This window comes from Panthera tigris, chromosome A2, assembly GCF_018350195.1.
Source record: "Panthera tigris isolate Pti1 chromosome A2, P.tigris_Pti1_mat1.1, whole genome shotgun sequence".
In the NCBI taxonomy this organism is placed as follows: Eukaryota; Metazoa; Chordata; class Mammalia; order Carnivora; family Felidae; genus Panthera; species Panthera tigris.
In genome coordinates, this window is record NC_056661.1 from 112,051,002 (window position 1) to 112,070,291 (window position 19,290).

Sequence of the window (19,290 nt, forward strand, 5' to 3'; positions counted from 1 at the left end):
CACTGAGCATGGAGCCTGCTTAATATTCTCTCTCTCCCTCTGCCCTTCCCCTTCTCTCTCTCTCTCTCTCTCTCCCTCTCTCTCTCTCTCTCTCTCTCTCTCTCAAAAAGTGGCATTTACAATAGCATCAAAAAATATTAAAATAGACTAAATGTTATGTAAGGTGTAAATCTTCTGTATAAAAATTATGAAACATTGCTGAAAGAAATTAAAGATCTAAATAGAGTGTAACTTATTCATTGATTTAGAAATTCAGTATTTTTAAAGATACATGTTTTTCCAAAATTGATAAATTTGATGCTATATCAATCAAAATCCCAGAAGTCTTTTTTGTGTCTAGAAATCAACCTGCTAATTCCAAAATTTGTTTGAAAATTTAAAGGACTAAAAATAGACAAAACAGTTACGAAAAAAAACCAGCAAAGTTGGAAGACCTACAATATATAATTTTAAGACAGCATTAAGAAAGTGGAAATGGCACAATGTAGATCAGTGGAAAAAATAGAGTCCAGAAATAGACCCACACATATCTAGTGAAATGATTTTTGACAAGGCCATTGTTAATTTGTTGGGAGAAAGGAAAGTCTTTTCAACAAATGGTGCTGGGAAAATTGGATATCCTTCTGGAAAAACAAATAAAATGTGACCCTTCCCTCATACCATGTATACATATTAATGTGGCATGGATCTTAAATCAAATATAAAAGCTGAAACTATCAAACTTCAAAAACAAAAACTTAAGTGAAAAACATTTGTGACCTTGATTTAACCAAGCCAAGGTAGCTTTTCTTAGGTAGAAAAGCATTTGCTATTTGAAAAATGATAAACTGAACCTTATTGAAATCAAAACCTTTTAAAAGACACTATTTAGAAAGTAAAAAGGCCAAACACAGAATGAAAGAAAATATTTACAATACACAGGTCTGACAAAGGACATGCACTCAGAATATATACAGAACTCTTATAACAAACACAATAATAAAACAGAAAAATGGACAAAAACTTGGACAGACATTTCATTTCACACACACAAAGAAATGGACAATATACCAATGAAAAATATTCAGCATTATTAGTCACCAGGCAAATTTGAAGTAAAACCACAATGAGATACCATTTCATACTTGTTAGAATGGCCAAAATTAAAAATAAAAGCAATAATAACTTCTGATGAGAATGTAAATCAATTAGATCTCTTATTCATTCTGAATAAAGTGAAATTGGTACAGTCATTTTAGAAAGAAATTTGACACTTTATTATAGTGTTAACATAATAACCTTATAATACATTTATGACTCAGCATTCTATTCCCACATATTTTTCCAAAAGAAATGAAAATGTGACCACAAGAACATTCTGTACATGAATGTTCATAGCAGCTTTATTCATAATATTCAAAAATTGGAAATAATGCAAATGTTCAGCAGCAGCTGAATAGATAAATTGCAACTGATATAAAGTTGTTGGATAAAATACAAGATTTCAGTTCATTTTGAATTTCAGATAAACAATGAATAATTTTATCATAAGTATATCCCAAATATTGTATGAAATATACTTGCACTAAGAAAAGTATTCACTGTTAACTGAAAATCAGAATTAACTGAGCTCTTTGGTTTTTTTTGTGTTTTTATTTGTTTTTGCTGAAGCTGGTAGCTTAAGGTAGATTCACATTGTGTGAAGCACTACTCAGAAATAAATAGGAGTGAATTGCTGATACACACAATATGAATGAATCTGAAAACTATTATGCTAAATAAAAGAAGACAGACCAAAAAATACCCACTGCAATTATAGCAAAGCTCCAGGATACACAGTTAATATATAAAAATCAATCATTTTCCTATATATATGCAATGAACAAGTGGAATCTGACATTAAAAGCACAATGCCATTTACATTAACATCCAAAAAATGAATTACTTAGGTATAAATCTAACAGAATATGTACAAGATCTATATTAAGAATGAAATCAAAGAAGAATTTTTAAAATGCAGTGCTATTCCATGTTCATGGAAAGAAAAACTCAGTATTGCCAGATGTTAGTTCTTCCCAACTTGATCTATAGATTCAGTGCAATTCCAATCAAAATCTCAGAAAGCTATTTTGTGGATATCAACAAACCAATTCTTTTTTTTTTTTTTAATTTTTTTAATGTTTATTTATTTTTGAGAAAGAAAGACAGAACACGAGCAGGGGAGGGCCAGAGAGAGAGGCAGACACAGAATCTGAAACAGCTGTCAGCACAGAGCCCAATGCAGGGCTCAAACTCATGAACCATGAGATCGTGACCTGAGCCGAAGTTGGAGGCTTACCGACTGAGCCACCCAGGTGCCCCATGTGTTTTTTTTTTTTTTTAATGTAAAGGTCAAACTCTAGAAATCAAAGGTTTAGAAAACTATTTAAATTTATATCCTTGAAGAAATGAGCTTTGGGTCATGGACCTAACCCAATACAATATTACAACTATGCTTCATTAGTTCTAGAAATTACCTCCAACCTCAAATATCTCATTTGTTAAAGAGGTATATCCCAAAAAATAAAAAGTAAAAGAAATAAAAGGTCCAAAAGTGTCCCAAGACTGAAAAAAATTTTGAGAAGTTTGTTTTGCATTAATCTTTTCATACCTTTTTTCAGAATATCCAGGAAGGAAATTGTGAATAATATATTAAATTGCTGTTAAACATTTCAGATAGTTAAGAATGTGTTTGTATTACAGCAGTTCTTTTAAAGATACCGGTACATTTTAAATCGTCTTTAAAAACTTTCAAGATTGGTTCAAATATTATTAATCTCCCTAAAAATCCTTGACTATCATACATTCTCATTTCTTTTAGTCCTAGCCAAATTTTCCTTTGGTCGTCTCTTTATTGAACTCTTTTTTTTTTTCCAACAGTTGTTTGTTTTCACAAAGGACAACTCAAAGGTCAAAAGCAGCCAGGCTGAAGTAGTGGTTAAGGTGGTATTAAAACACAACTGTTATTGCCTGCCATTGCCTATTCTAATAATTTGATCATGCCGCCTTCTGTTTCTGTGCTCTTTCCTATTTTTCATTAGAAATTTAATACCTTGGTAGGAGAAAAAGGAGCACAAATGAGTGGAGGACAGAAACAGAGAATCGCAATTGCTCGAGCTTTAGTTAGAAACCCAAAGATCCTGATCTTAGATGAGGCTACATCTGCCCTAGATACAGAAAGTGAATCAGTTGTTCAAGCTGCATTGGAGAAGGTAAGTGAGCAGATCATTTCTTATTTCCATATTCCTGGCTCAACATTGTTTTTAAATACAAGAAAGTATGGGTCTGCACTGGATTATTTCTTGAGTTCAGAGCCCTCTTTAAGGTATTGATGCAGAATGTTCACCCTTGTAAAAACTTATACATGATAGTTATAGGAAGTGATTTGGATGAAAGAAGAAGATGCTATAGTTGGTGCTAAAAACATACAGGGCTGATATCCACGCTGTCATCCCATATATACTTCCTTTCCAATGGTCTACACTTTACACCTCCCCATAGTAACCCCATACCACTACCACTATCACAGTTATAACCACATCCATTCTTAGCCTCTTGCATACACACCTGTAGGATTCTCTTCTCTGACCACTTTTCCTCTTTAGGGCAACCCCAAAGTAATCATTTTAACTTAATTTCACCTCCAGGGTGGAAGCATACAGTGTGGTTTGCCCTACCCTTGAATCATTCTCCTGTAAGAGCCCTTGGCCCTCTAACTTCATTCTAACCTCCTGCTTACTGCATGCTACTGACTTGCTTCAGGACTTCAATACAGTGATGGTCCTTTATGAAACTGCATTGCATTTGGGACAGTAGTTGGTGGCAGTGACATGAAAAACCATGAATATTTTTTTCAATGGCCAACGCCTCTTTTAAATCATGGCCTTCAGGGATGCCTGGCTGGCTCAGTAGGTTAAGCATCTAACTCTTGATTTTGACTCAGGTCATGATCCCATGGTCATGAGATCAAGCCCTGTGTTGGGCTCTGCACTGAGCATGGAGCCTGCTTGAGATTCTCTCTCTTTCTCCCTCTGCCCCTCTGCTCCACTTGCATACATTCTCTCTCTCTCTCTTTCTCTCTCTTTAAAAAATCAGTCAATCAGTCATGGCCTTCAGACCTTTCAGAAGGCTTAATGACACAAATTACTTTGAACTTGTTTGAAAACGTGTTGTGTTTTTGTGTCTAAGAAAATTACAGACTTTTCTTGTTAAATACTAACTTTGTGCAACCAGAAATGGATACTGGCAGCCAGAGTGCCCACTGCTTATTGAATAATCTGTTAGTTACTATTATAAACTTGCAAATTAAATTGTATGTGTTTTTACCCTTGTTTTCATCCCACAATGAGAGTGCCACCTGTTGTTCATGATATTTCTTATTTCCATAAAGTAAGGAAGTGATATGAAAGTCCACGTTTATTGTAGATACTTTACCAGTTTGGTTAATTTTAGTGGAAAAGAAACAATGATTCCCTCAAGGGTATGGCTGATGCTTTTTTCATTTTTTTAAATTTAGTAACTGGGACTGGGCTCTACAGAATGCACTCAAATTGTATTCGGTAATGGTGATGCTTAGTTACTTAGGGCTTGAATGTACCAAAAAATTATTACACTTAATATAACCAACCATCTTTTAACTTACATAAGATTTTTCTTTCATTTTCTTGAGATACAATTGACATATATATAAGATATTTAAAAACATTGTAATAGGTTCCAGAGTTGTTAAAGTTTAAGTGTCCATTATCTTTTCAACCAATGTGTTAATCACTTCAGGTGATCAGAAATTGTTCAGACTTTTAAAGTAGTTGCTTAGTGACATAATAAACTAATAAAAGTTTTTTTTTTACTAATGGTTAAAATTAAATCTGTATCATGATAAAAACAGAAGAACACAAATCGTTTGTAAACTATGATTACAATTATATATAATAGGTGTGCATGTGCACAAAAATGAAGACAACATATATGAAAATACCAGCAGTTGTGTGGCAGAATTATGAGGGAATTTAAGTTTTTAAAAATGTATTTACTCTTATTATTTTTCACTTTTTAAAGGTGAGAGAATTATTGACATTGTAGAGACATATAGGTGTGAAACTGCTTTAAGTTTGGTTTGCTGGTCTTTTATGGGATGAAGGTAAATGGTAACAAAGGGGTGACAAGTAGCACAATAAACGGAATTAATTATATATGCATCAGTTTATTGGAAAGTGACTCGTAGCAAAGAGGAGAGTTCAAAAAAGGCCAGGTAATGAAAGCTCCAGTGCCCTGAGAGTCCTCTGTACATTCCACACAGAGGGCGATTGTGGAATCAAACCTTTGGAGAGGTTCCTACCTAAGGAGGGTAGGGCACACAGCACATCTCATTTCTGCTCGTCTAAGAACTCTCAGACCTGCTGCATGATATGGCCTAACCCACAGCAGTTAACAGTTCCAGCTCAAAATATCTTCCAAACTACAAAATGAACAAAGAGGGAACAATAAAATATATCTCTTCTTATTGGTGAATGCTGTATCCACCCCCTCCATGCCCAGCCTTCACTTGTTCCTTCCCACCCCTCCTCTCCATTACCCCCATTGTCTTCCACTTATATTGAGTTCTAGAACCACTAAAACTAATCTATAGTGATTTTTAAAAAGAAATCAAATCAGTAGTTTCCTGGAGCAGAAGGTAGGTTTTGACTAAAATGAGCATAAGGGAACTATCACTCTTGTCCTCAGTTGGATTTTTTTTTAACATTTATTTATTTTTGAGAGAGAGAGCACGAGAGAGGGAGGGACAGAGAGAGAGGGCACAGAGCTTCTGAAGCAGGCTCTGCGCACAGCAGTCAGCCCAATGCGGGGCTTAAACTCAGGAACCATGAGATCATGACCTGAGCCAAAGTCGGACGCTCAACTGACTGAGCCCCCCAGGCTCCCCTCCTCACTTGGAATATTGCAAGTTACTCCCTGCTTCAGCCCATGCCCAATCAATCTGTTTTTATCACATCAGTCAAGTGATGCCACTAAAATGTAAATCTGATCCTCCAGTGGCTTTTTAACTCACTTTTCACTCTAAGTAAATACCAAATTCCTTACCAGGCACCTAGGTGGCTCAGTGGGTTAAGCGTCCAACTCTTGATTTCAGCTCAGGTCAGGATTTCATGGTGAGATTGAGCCCTGCATGGGTCTGCGTCAGGAGCCTGCTTGGGATTCTCTCTCTGCCCCTGCCCTGCATGCATGCAAGTGTGCTCGCACTCACTCTCTAAACAAAACAAACAAATAAGCTTAAAAAAAAAATCTTTACAGTAAGTGACAAGGTTCTATGGAATCAGTCTCTAAGCTCCTGGAACCTCACACCCCATCATTCTCCTCCACATTTGCTGCTCCTTAAACATGCCATAGTACTTCTTATCAGCTCTCATACTGTGTATGTATTTGATTATTTTATTGTCTCTGTTCCCCTACTGGAATTTAAACTCACTAGTGGCAAAGGCTTTGATTGGTTAACTGCAGTGTCCCCAGCACTAGAATGAGGCCTGGTCCTTAGACAGCCAGTAAGCATTTGTTAAATGCATTTTGGATGAGTTTGATACAGAATAGTTCCAAGGTCTAAAGTTCTCTTTTCTGGAATTCTTAAGTTAGACTTACTGCAAACTAGTTTTGCTTCACTTATCTTATTCATGAGGAGGATCAAGTGTCAGTGGATAAAGATTTATGCCACAGACTATGTGGTACCACTCTGCTACTGGTTTGGACCCAGCATGCCAATGCAGCAGGTTTCTATTCTGTCCCAGTACAGAAGGCATGGCAGTAAAGACCTGTAGGCCCCTGTGGAAGCAGAGGAAGCCCACATTGACTTTGGGATAAAGCCTGTGAACACTCTGAGATGTTAAAAGTGGTATGCTAATCTAGGCATAATTATTATTAAGGGAGGTTCAGCTACACCACATCAATGGAGAACCTTTAAAAAGACCCTTTGCTAATTATGAGGGAAGGGTTTCCATCACAGTTTTATTCTTTAAAGAGATAGAGCTGCTTTGTTGCAGGCTTCATGGGCTTTTCTTTATCATTACTGCTCTTTCTCACTATGATGCATCCCGTTGATCTTCCTCAGAGGATCTTAACATACTTATATAACTTGAAAAATTGAACAATAAGAAAATTGGTATGCTGCATTAAGCTGTGGGCTAGTTTATTAAGTTAAGCCCAAACAAGTGGTTATCCAAAGTTAGGTTAATTATTACACATTTTGGTGCATCTATGACAATTAAATATTTTACTTTTTATATATGAAATTAGGGATTTATTCATTTTTTTCTTCTTTCTTTTCCTTTCTCTTTTTCTTTCTTTTGTTTTTTTTTTTTTTTCTTTCTTTTCAAAACCATGTGTAGCAACATGATAATAGTTGAGAACAGAAAGGGAATTTCTGCAAGGGGATTTCCTTGGCTGGAATTTAGCCAGAAGAACAAAGGTAGCATAGAGACTATCTCATCCTAAAAGCATCATGGAACATTTTATAAGCCTGCCTAATCAAGCTCACATTTGTTAGGCTTGGTGTTAAATTATAGACCACTAATTTATTTTAGGGCAGTGCTTCTCCCCCTTTGATGGATCAGGGCCCCATCTAAGAATCTAAGAAAGGGAAAAATAAACCATTAACTTTTTCAGAAAAATCTACAAATGCTCTTGTACACAAAAATTTACCTAAAACATTGAGAGGTTCATGGATCCCCTCTAAAGCCATTCATGAGTCATTATTGTAGGCATAATAAAGGAACAAATGGGTGATAATAGCTAATCCTTATACAAACCCAGTGAGATCAGAACACTTATTTTCCTATTACACAGATTTGCACACTGAAGCACAGACAGGCCGAATAACAGCTAGGCAACAGTGAAGCCAGGATGTGGACCCAGACACATTTCTTGAGCTTATTCACATAACCACCATGCTATATTCCCCAAGATTATGCATCTGCTAGGGATTTAAGCTAAATCTGAAACTGGATCATTCTTCAAAACTAGCCTCTTCTTAAGGATATTATTACCATATGATCCAGCAATTCCACTTCTGGGTATATACCAAACAAAATTGCAAGAAGGAACTCAAACAGATATTTGTATACTAGAGTTCACAGCAGCATCATTCACAATAGCCAAAAGTTAGAAACAACCCAAATGTTCTTTGACAGATAAACACATTATATGTGTGTACAGTGTCATAGTGTTCAATATTAAAAAGGAAGGAAATTCTGACACGTGCTACATGGAAAACCTTAGAGATATTATACTAACTAAAATAAGACAGATGCAAAAGGACAAATATTATGTGATTACACTTATATGAGATACCTAGAATAGTCATATTCATAGACAGAAAGTATATTGGATGTTACCGGGGCTAAGGAAAGGGGGAAATGGGAAGTTATGGTTCAGAGTGGTATAGAATTTCAGCACAGGATGAAGAAAAAGTTCTGGAGTTAGATAGTAGTGATGGTTGCACAAAAATATGAATGTACTTAATGCCACTAAATTTTACACTTTAAAATGGTTCAAACTGGTTAAAAGTTTATGTTATGAATATTTTACCACTAAAAAAAAAGAATAGCATTGTAAGTCTGAGTATAAAATAATAGTGACACAGAAGGAATTGGCCTCTCTGATCCAGGAGAACCCTACCCTTAAAAATGACTAGAATGATAAATCTCATGTTATGTATATTTTACCAGAATTAAAAGAATAAAAAACACTATCCTTTTTCTAAAACCATATTGCCTCGTTGGGAAAGAAACTCAAACCATACCCCACTGAAATTGAGGATCCCACGTAGGCTTGTAATAGACTCACTTTTGTCCCTTAAGCCACTTATTTTGATCCTATTGTATTTGTAGCTAGTGGGTTTTTCTTTCACGAATGGATTTAAACATTATTAGTTAACAGGAAATTTCAGAGTCTTAAAAAAATACAAGAAAAGCCTCAAACATATGGTAAAATATTTTTCCATTATACAAGGGTGGTTTCTTTTTTTTTCAATATAAGAAATTTATTGTCAAATTGGTTTCCATACAACACCCAGTGCTCATCCCAAAAGGTGCCCTCCTCAATACCCATCACCCACCCTCCCCTCCCTCCCACCCCCCATCAACCCTCAGTTTGTTCTCAGTTTTTAAGAGTCTCTTATGCTTTGGCTCTGTCCCACTCTAGCCTCCTTTTTTTTTTCCTTCCCCTCCCCCATGGGTTTCTGTTAAGTTTCTCAGGATCCACATAAGAGTGAAAACATATGGTATCTGTCTTTCTCTGTATGGCTTGTTTCACTTAGCATAACACTCTCCAGTTCCATCCATGTTGCTACAAAGGGACATATTTCATTCTTTCTCATTGCCACGTAGTACTCCATTGTGTATATAAACCACAATTTCTTTATCCATTCATCACTTGATGGACATTTAGGCTCTTTCCATAATTTGGCTATTGTTGAGATTGCTGCTATAAACATTGGGGTACAAGTGCCCCTATGCATCAGCACTCCTGTATCCCTCAGGTAAATTCCTAGCAGTGCTATTGCTGGGTCATAGGGTAAGTCTATCTTTAATTTTTTGAGGAACCTCCACACTGCTTTCCAGAGTGGCTGCACCAGTTTGCATTCCCACCAACAGTGCAAGAGGGTTCCCGTTTCTCCACATCCTCTCCAGCATCTATAGTCTCCTGATTTGTTCATTTTGGCCACTCTGACTGGCGTGAGGTGATATCTGAGTGTGGTTTTGATTTGTATTTCCCTGATAAGGAGCGACGTTGAGCATCTTTTCATGTGCCTGTTGGCCACCCGGATGTCTTCTTTAGAGAAGTGTCTATTCATGTTTTCCGCCCATTTCTTCACTGGGTTATTTGTTTTTCGGGTGTGGAATTTGGTGTGTTCTTTATAGATTTTGGATACTAGCCCTTTGTCCGATATGTCATTTGCAAATATCTTTTCCCATTCCGTTGGTTGCCTTTTAGTTTTGTTGGTTGTTTCCTTTGCTGTGCAGAAGCTTTTTATCTTCATAAGGTCCCAGTAGTTCATTTTTGCTTTTAATTCCCTTGCCTTTGGGGATGTGTCAAGTAAGACATTGCTATGGCTGAGGTCAGAGAGGTCTTTTCCTGCTTTCTCCTCTAGGGTTTTGATGGTTTCCTGTCTCACATTCAGGTCCTTTATCCATTTTGAGTTTATTTTTGTGAATGGTGTGAGAAAGTGGTCTAGTTTCATTCTTCTGCATGTTGCTGTCCAGTTCTCCCAGCACCATTTGTTAAAGAGACTGTCTTTTTTCCACTGGATGTTCTTTCCTGCTTTGTCAAAGATGAGTTGGCCATACGTTTGTGGGTCTAGTTCTGGGGTTTCTATTCTATTCCATTGGTCTATGTGTCTGTTTTTTTGCCAATACCATGCTGTCTTGATGATGACAGCTTTGTAGTAGAGGCTAAAGTCTGGGATTGTGATGCCTCCTGCTTTGGTCTTCTTCTTCAAAATTACTTTGGCTATTTGGGGCCTTTTGTGGTTCCATATGAATTTTAGGATTGCTTGTTCTAGTTGTGAGAAGAATGCTGGTGCAATTTTGATTGGGATTGCACTGAATGTGTAGATAGCTTTGGGTAGTATTGACATTTTGACAATATTTATTCTTCCAATCCATGAGCACAGAATGTTATTCCATTTCTTTATATCTTCTTCAATTTCCTTCATGAGCTTTCTATAGTTTTCAGCATACAGATCTTTTACATCTTTGGTTAGATTTATTCCTAGGTATTTTACGCTTCTTGGTGCAATTGTGAATGGGAACAGTTTCTTTATTTGTCTTTCTGTTGCTTCATTATTAGTGTATAAGAATGCAACTGATTTCGGTACACTGATTTTGTACCCTGGAACTTTGCTAAATTCATGCATCAGTTCTAGCAGACTTTTGGTGGAGTCTATCGGATTTTCCATGTATAATATCATGTCATCTAAAAAAGTGAAAGCTTAACTTCATCTTTGCCAATTTTGATGCCTTTGATTTCCTTTTGTTGTCTGATTGCTGATGCTAGAACTTCCAACACTATGTTAAACAACAGCGGTGAGAGTGGGCATCCCTGTCGTGTTCCTGATCTCAGGGAAAAAGCTCAGTTTTTCCCCATTTGGGATGATGTTAGCTGTGGGCTTTTCATAAATGGCTTTTATGATCTTTAAGTATGTTCCTTCTATCCCGACTTTCTCAAGGGTTTTTATTAAGAAAGGGTGCTGGATTTTGTCAAAGGCCTTTTCTGCATCGATTGACAGGATCATATGGTTCTTCTCTTTTTTTTTGTTAATGTGATGTATCACGTTGATCGATTTGCGAATGTTGAACCAGCCCTGCATCCCAGGAATGAATCCCACTTGATCATGGTGAATAATTCTTTTTATATGCTGTTGAATTCGATTTGCTAGTATCTTATTAAGAATTTTTGCATCCATATTCATCAGGGATATTGGCCTGTAGTTCTCTTCTTTTACTGGGTCTCTGTCTGGTTTAGGAATCAAAGTAATACTGGCTTCATAGAATGAGTCTGGAAGTTTTCCTTCCCTTTCTATTTCTTGGAATAGCTTGAGAAGGATAGGTATTATCTCTGCTTTAAATGTCTGGTAGAACTCCCCTGGGAAGCCATCTGGTCCTGGACTCTTATTTGTTGGGAGATTTTTGATGACTGATTCAATTTCTTCGCTGGTTATGGGTCTGTACAAGCTTTCTATTTCCTCCTGATTGAGTTTTGGAAGTGTGTGGGTGTTTAGGAATTTGTCCATTTCTTCCAGGTTGTCCAGTTTGTTGGCATATAATTTTTCATAGTATTCCCTGATAATTGTTTGTATCTCTGAGGGATTGGTTGTAATCATTCCATTTTCATTCATGATTTTATCTATTTGGGTCATCTCCCTTTTCTTTTTGAGAAGCCTGGCTAGAGGTTTGTCAATTTTGTTTACTTTTTCAAAAAACCAACTCTTGGTTTCGTTGATCTGCTCTACAGTTTTTTTAGATTCTATATTGTTTATTTCTGCTCTGATCTTTATTATTTCTCTTCTTCTGCTGGGTTTAGGCTGCCTTTGCTGTTCTGCTTCTCTTTCCTTTAGGTGTGCTGTTAGATTTTGTATTTGGGATTTTTCTTGTTTCTTGAGATAGGCCTGAATTGCAATGTATTTTCCTCTCAGGACTGCCTTCGCTGCATCCCAAAGCGTTTGGATTGTTGTATTTTCATTTTCGTTGTTTCCGTATATTTTTTTAACTTCTTCTCTAATTGCCTGGTTGACCCATTCATTCTTTAGTAGGGTGTTCTTTAACCTCCATGCTTTTGGAGGTTTTCCAGACTTTTTCCTGTGGTTGATTTCAAGCTTCATAACATTGTGGTCTGAAAGTATGCATGGTATGATTTCAATTCTTGTATACTTATGAAGGGCTGTTTTGTGATCTATCTTGGAGAATGTTCCATGTCTACTCGAGAAGAAAGTATATTCTGTTGCTTTGGATGCAGAATTCTAAATATATCTGTCAAGTCCATCTGATCCAATGTATCATTCAGGGCCCTTGTTTTTTTATTGACCATGTGTCTAGATGATCTATCCATTTCTGTAAGTGGGGTGTTAAAGTCCCCTGCAATTACCACATTCTTATCAATAAGGTTGCTTATGTTTGTGAGTAATTGTTTTATATATTTGGGGGCTCCTGTATTCAGCGCATAGACATTTATAATTGTTAGCTCTTCCTGATGGATAGACCCTGTAATTATTATATAATGCCCTTCTTCATCTCTTGTTACAGCCTTTAATTTAAAGTCTAGTTTGTCTGATATAAGTATGGCTACTCCAGCTTTCTTTTGACTTCCAGTAACATGATAAATAGTTCTCCATCCCCTCACTCTCAATCTGAAGGTGTCCTCAGGTCTAAAATGAGTCTCCTGTAGACAGCAAATAGATGGGTCTTGTTTTTTTATCCATTCTGATACCCTATGTCTTTTGGTTGGCGCATTTAGTCCATTTACATTCAGTGTTATTATAGAAAGATATGGGTTTAGAGTCGTTGTGATGTCTGTAGGTTTCATGCTTGTAGCGATGTCTCTGGTACTTTGTCTCACAGGATCCCCCTTAGGATCTCTTTTAGGGCTGGTTTAGTGGTGACAAATTCCTTCAGTTTTTGTTTGTTTCGGAAGACCTTTATCTCTCCTTCTATTCTAAATGACAAACTTGCTGGGTAAAGGATTCTCGGCTGCATATTTTTTTTCTGTTCATCACATTGAAGATCTTCTGTCATTCCTTTCTGGCCTGCCAAGTTTCGGTAGAGAGATTGGTCACGAGTCTTATAGGTCTCCCTTTATATGTTAGAGCACGTTAATCTCTAGCTGCTTTCAGAATTTTCTCTTTCTCCTTGTATTTTGCCAGTTTGACTATGATATGTTGTGCAGAAGATCGATTCAAGTTATATCTGAAGGGAGTTCTCTGTGCCTCTTGGATTTCAATGCCTTTTTCCTTCCCCAGATCAGGGAAGTTCTCAGCTATTATTTCTTCAAGTACACCTTCAGCACCTTTCCCTCTCTCTTCCTCATCTGGAATACCAATTATGTGTATATTATTTCTCTTTAGTGCATCACTTAGTTCTCTAATTTTCCCCTGATACTCCTGGATTTTTTTATCTCTTTTTCTCAGCTTCTTCTTTTTCCATAATTTTATCTTCTAGTTCACCTATTCTCTCCTCTGCCTCTTCAATCCAAACCGTGGCTGTCTCCATTTTATTTTGCAGCTCATTGATAGCATTTTTTAGCTCCTCCTGGCTGTTCCTTAGTCCCTTGATCTCGGTAGCAATAGATTCTCTGCTGTCCTCTATACTGTTTTCAAGCCCAGGGATTAATTTTATGACTATTATTCTAAATTCACTTTCTGTTGTATTGTTTAAATCGTTTTTGATCGGTTCATTAGCTGTCGTTATTTCCTGGAGATTCTTTTGAGAGGAATTCTTCCGTTTGGTCATTTTGGATAGTCCCTGGAGTGGTGCGGGACTGCGGGGCACTTCCCCTATGCTGTCTTGAATAACTTGCGTTGGTGGGCGGGGCCACAGTCAGACCTGATGTCTGCCCCCAGCCCACCGCTGGGGCCATAGTCAGACTGGTGTGTACCTTGTCTTCCCCTCTCCTGGGGGTGGGATTCACTGTGGGGTGGCGTGGCCCGTCTGGGCTACTTGCACAGTGCCAGGCTTGTGGTGCTGGGGATCTGGCGTATTAGCTGGGGTGGATCGGCAAGGTGCACAGGGGTGGGAGGGGCAGGCTCAGCTCGCTTTTCCTTCAGTGATCCGCTTCAGGAGGGGCCCTGTGGCACCGAGAGGGAGTCAGACCCGCCGGAGGGATGGATCCGCAGAAGCACAGCGTTGGGTGTTCGCTCAGAGCAAGCAAGTTCCCTGGCAGGAACTGGTTCCCTTTGGGATTTTGGCTGGGGGATGGGCGAGGGAGATGGCGCTGGCGAGCGCCTTTGTTCCCCACCAAGCTGCGCTCTGTCATCCGGGGCTCAACAACTCTCCCTCCGGTTGTCCTCCAGCCCTCCCATTCTCTGAGCAGAGCTGTTAGTTTATAACCTTCCAGATGTTAAGTCCCGCTTGCTGTCGGAACACACTCCATCCGGCCCCTCCGCTTTTGCAAGCCAGACTCAGGGGCTCTGCTTGGCCGGTGGGCCGCCCCTCTGCCCTGGCTCCCTCCCACCAGTCTGTGGAGCGCGCACCACCTCGCTGCCCTTCCTACCCTCTTGCGTGGACCTCTCATCTGCACTTGGCTCCGGAGACTCCATTCTGCTAGTCTTCTGGCGGTTTTCTGGGTTATTTAGGCAGGTGTAGGTGGAATCCAAGTGATCAGCAGGATGCAATGAGCTCAGAGTCTTCCTATGCTGCCATCTTCCCCTCAAGACAAGAGTGGTTTCTGTAAATTTAAATTATTCCTAAGCCTTGTCCTCCCCCAAAATAAGAAAACCTTCTATATATCGATTTTTCTAATTGCTAATTTTCTAATTGGCAATGTGATTTATTTGATACATTCAAACATTAATCATTCTATAATAAGTTAATCAAATGTTTAGAGTTTAGACCATGAGCTTAGCAGAGTAAAGATGGTAGAGATGAGTAAGTGCAGGCCATTCCAGTCTGAGGGAACATCAGTGCTCACTGAGGCACAGCTGCAGAAATGTCATCCCTTACTGTCTTATCTGGGCTAGATAAGCTATTATTCCCTCTTGGAAGAAAGATGAGCTAATTATTATAGGCTTTTCTCTTCTTGCCCACCATTGACTTCATCATTTACTTGTTATAATTTCTCCACAGTGAAGGAGAAAGGTATTAAATGACTAGAAATAATTTTATTACTAACAACTGTTAGCTTGTTTGTTAGCTTATTTAAAAGTAAGAATGAAGATGTTTCAGGTTATAAAAAGAAAACATTGTACTATAGGGTCTTATTCCATATTCCTAATTAGGTATTACATGTGTCCTCATCTCAGCAAAGAGTTTAGATTTTGAATATGTTTTACTCTCTAAAGAGTCTTAACTTAGGTGTGTGTGTGTGTGTGTATGTGTGTGTGTGTGTGTGTACTCATGTGAGTAGATCCCTGAAAGTTGAAAAGAAGAGGTCAAGTAGGATGTGAGTCACTTATTAAATATGGCTTCTAAGGACCTGACATTTTGCTATTTGTCACTCCATTTTACAAAAGAGAAAGCATTTTCTTTTTTTGTTATTTTATTTATTTATTTTGAGAAAGAGCAAGACAGTACAAGCAGGGGAGAGGCAGAGAGAGAGGGAGACAGAATCCCAAGCAGACTTGGGCTGTCTACTCAGAGCCCAACACAGGGCTTGGTCCCACGCACTGTGAGATCATGACCTGAGCCAAAATCAAGAGTCAGATGTTTAACTGACTGAGCCACCCAGGGACCCCTGACAAAGCATTTTCAAACAGGTGAAGTGACCTGACAGTAATTCTTCATTGTTCAGCTATGGAACCAGTGTTGTCCCACAGGAATGGCAAGCCAGTTGGCTTTCAACATCATAATAAAGTAAAGACACCAAAACTCCTGTGTTTCCCATAAAACTACCATAAAGACCTTCTTATAGCAGATGGTCAATTAAAATTCGGTAGCTAAAAGAAGTGAAAATTTGTAAAATAGTAGTGAGAGGCTTTTCAGACTGTATTCTTGGAGTACTAGTGTTCTAGAGTTTTTTAGGTGTCTGGTGAAGAGTGAAGGAGGGTAGAGAGATGGGGTGGATGAGCAAGTAGGGCTGTGCACCACCACCCCCAAAAATTCAAATACCAACTAACCATTAACCTGTATGGTTTATTTAAATCTGTTAAGTTCCCATATGTGCTGTCTTTTGATAAAAGGATTTTGCCGCTTAAGAAAAAAAGTATTTGAAGACCACAAGACTGCATTGCATCATGGAGTATGTGTCATCAGTGAGGACCAAGTTCGCCTAAGCCTACCTGCTAGCAGGCAGTCAGTGGGAACTTGCATTCTCATTGGTTTCCCATCCCATGCTTGCTGTGAGACATGAGAACTCTGTTTACAGGCTTCTCCAGAGAGTATATTACCCCTGCTAACTGACCCATCAGTCAAATTCAGGCCTTCTCAAATGCTCACAACTTTACATTATTCTTTCTTTTCCTTTTGCCCACCTTTATTCAAAGCACATGACCACCACTGGTGAGACGATAGCTACCTTCCTCGGGCCCTTATCTCTGCCCTAGCAATTCTATGAGGGATGTTTTAAAGCACCCTCTCTTTCAAAGTGCAAACTAATTGCTTGGTGATTTATTGTTGTGTATGGAATTGCAAAGTAATCTGAAAAATGCCAGCAAAGTGTCAAATAGAGACCTACCTTCCTGTTGACCTTTTTTTGGTCAAATACCTAATTGTTTGGCTCTTAGCTGTGTTTAAACTATAAAGGACAGAAGGTATTAGGAAATTCTTTCAAATTGGTACTACCACATCTACTCTGAGACATCTGAAAAATGGATTGCACCTCCCTTATTTTTACAGTAATTCTTGCTAGAAAACAAAGCATCAGCTCAAATTTCTTTGACGAGTTTTCTTTTTTTTTTTTTTTTAATTTTTTTTTCCAACGTTTTTTATTTATTTTTGGGACAGAGAGAGACAGAGCATGAATGGGGGAGGGGCAGAGAGAGAGGGAGACACAGAATCTGAAACAGGCTCCAGGCTCCGAGCCATCAGCCCAGAGCCTGACGCGGGACTCGAACTCACGGACCGCGAGATCGTGACCTGGCTGAAGTCGGACGCTTAACCGACTGCGCCACCCAGGCGCCCCTCTTTGACCAGTTTTCTAAGAGGGCTTGGCTTCCATAATTTCTTCTGTGTTTTAAGGTCACATGTATGATGTAGTGGAGCGGTATTTTTGTAGTGTACTTCATAGTACCTTGAGTATGTACAATACTTTTAGGCCCATTTTATAGGCTTTTAGAGCATAGAGCATTTTTCCCTTTTAAAGTATTAGGCATTTCTGTAATTTATTTGATACACTCAGACATTAATCATTCTATAATAAGTTAATCAAATGTTTAGAGTTTAGACCATGAGCTTAGCCGAGTAAAGATGGTAGAGATGAGTAAGTGCAGGCCATTCCAGTCTGAGGGAACATCAGTGCTCACTGAGGCACAGCTGCAGAAATGTCATCCCTTACTGTCTGTTTTCAGATGTCAGACAACAGCATGAACTTTTGCAAAATAAGTAAACTTGTTCCATAAGTAATGCCTAAGAAGTGAAGAAATATTAGTAGATAGGTCTGTAAAAATGCCTGCAAAGTGAGTCTCCCATGAAGAAAAGAAGGTCTAGAACAATACAACCTGCTTCAGGAAACCTTATAATTCTGATTATGTCACGAGACTGCATACTCTTCTCAAACCTTTTCTAATTGCAGTCTCCCCATTGTTTGATTTTACATCTCCTTCTGTCCTACATTCTCCTTAGAGTATATGTGTTATATGTGCCCTTTTATATTTTTAAGTAAATTTCATACATATGAATTTGCTATGAGAAATATTTAATAGTATTGTGAAATCATTGAGCTAATTGGAAACATCTTATAGCTTCATCAGTAAGTTTTGAGATCTGGTTGCTTTTAAGAAATAACATTTGTCACCTCAAGGAAATGTAATTGAATAAATGAGAGAGATATGGGTCAGGAACCTGGGTGTCTTGAGTGTTTTCACCTTTGCACTGGTAGTCCTAATGAATGCCCACTCAACAACAGCATTCTTACATTCATTCCCCTTTAAGGTGCTGTAGGCGAGTCTCAGGTCTCCAAGATCCAGAATACAATTCAGACTTGAAGTTGAAATGAGAAAAGTGGGATTTAGTATAGGCTGAATGTCTTACCTCTAAAACTTAGGCACATCAGACAAATGCAAATTGAGAGACATTTTACAGAGTATCTGACTGGTATTCCTCAAAAATACCAAGTTTATACAAAATAAGGAATATCTGAGAAATTGTCACAACTAGAGGAGCCTGAGGAGACATGATGCCTAAATGGCAATGTATTTTGAAGGGGATCTGGGAGCAGAAAAAAGATAATAGGTAAATATTAAGGAAATATGAATAAAGTATAGAATTTAGTTGATAAGATATTGATACTGGTTCATTTGTTGTAAAAAATGCACCATAGAAATGTCAGATATTGACACTGGGGGATACTGTGTGCAGGGTACATGAATACCGTAGTATCTTTGCAAATTTTCCCTAAATTGAAACCATCCTAAAATAAAGTTGATTTTAAAAAACTAAACTAGGGGTGCCTGGATGGCTCAGTTGGTTAAGCGTCTGATTCTTGGTTTTGGCTCAGGTCATGATCTCATGGTTCATGAGTTTGAGCCCCACATTAGGCTCTGTGCTGATAGTGCAGAGCCTGCTGGGGATTCTCATATTCTCTCTCTCTCTCTCTCTCTCTCTCTCTCTGTCTCTCTCTCTCCCACTCTTTCTGCCCTTCCCCTACTCACATGCACGTGTGCTGCCTCTGTCTCTCTCACAATAAATAAACTGAAAAAAAATTTTTAATAAAAAATAAAACCAAAAAAATTTGCCTATTGTATTATACCATTCATAAGCAAGACTTAGAATTACCACATAAAAATAATAGACTGAGGAAAACAAAAAACAAACAATAAAAACTCTCTTCCCAATTATCATTCACCCATGTTTATATAGGACCACTTTCTTACACCATACACAAAAATATATTCAAAATGGGTGAAAAACCTAAATGTGA

General features: G+C 38.1%; 1 protein-coding gene across 1 annotated transcript in view; it reads left to right on the plus strand.

Moving 5' to 3' along the window:
• Positions 1 to 19,290, plus strand: part of ABCB5 (ATP binding cassette subfamily B member 5) — a 134,975-nt gene that overhangs the window by 51,943 nt on the left and 63,742 nt on the right. Inside the window, 1 exon segment of the mRNA XM_007089072.2 lies at positions 3,060 to 3,230. Coding sequence (XP_007089134.2) covers positions 3,060 to 3,230 — 171 coding nt within the window.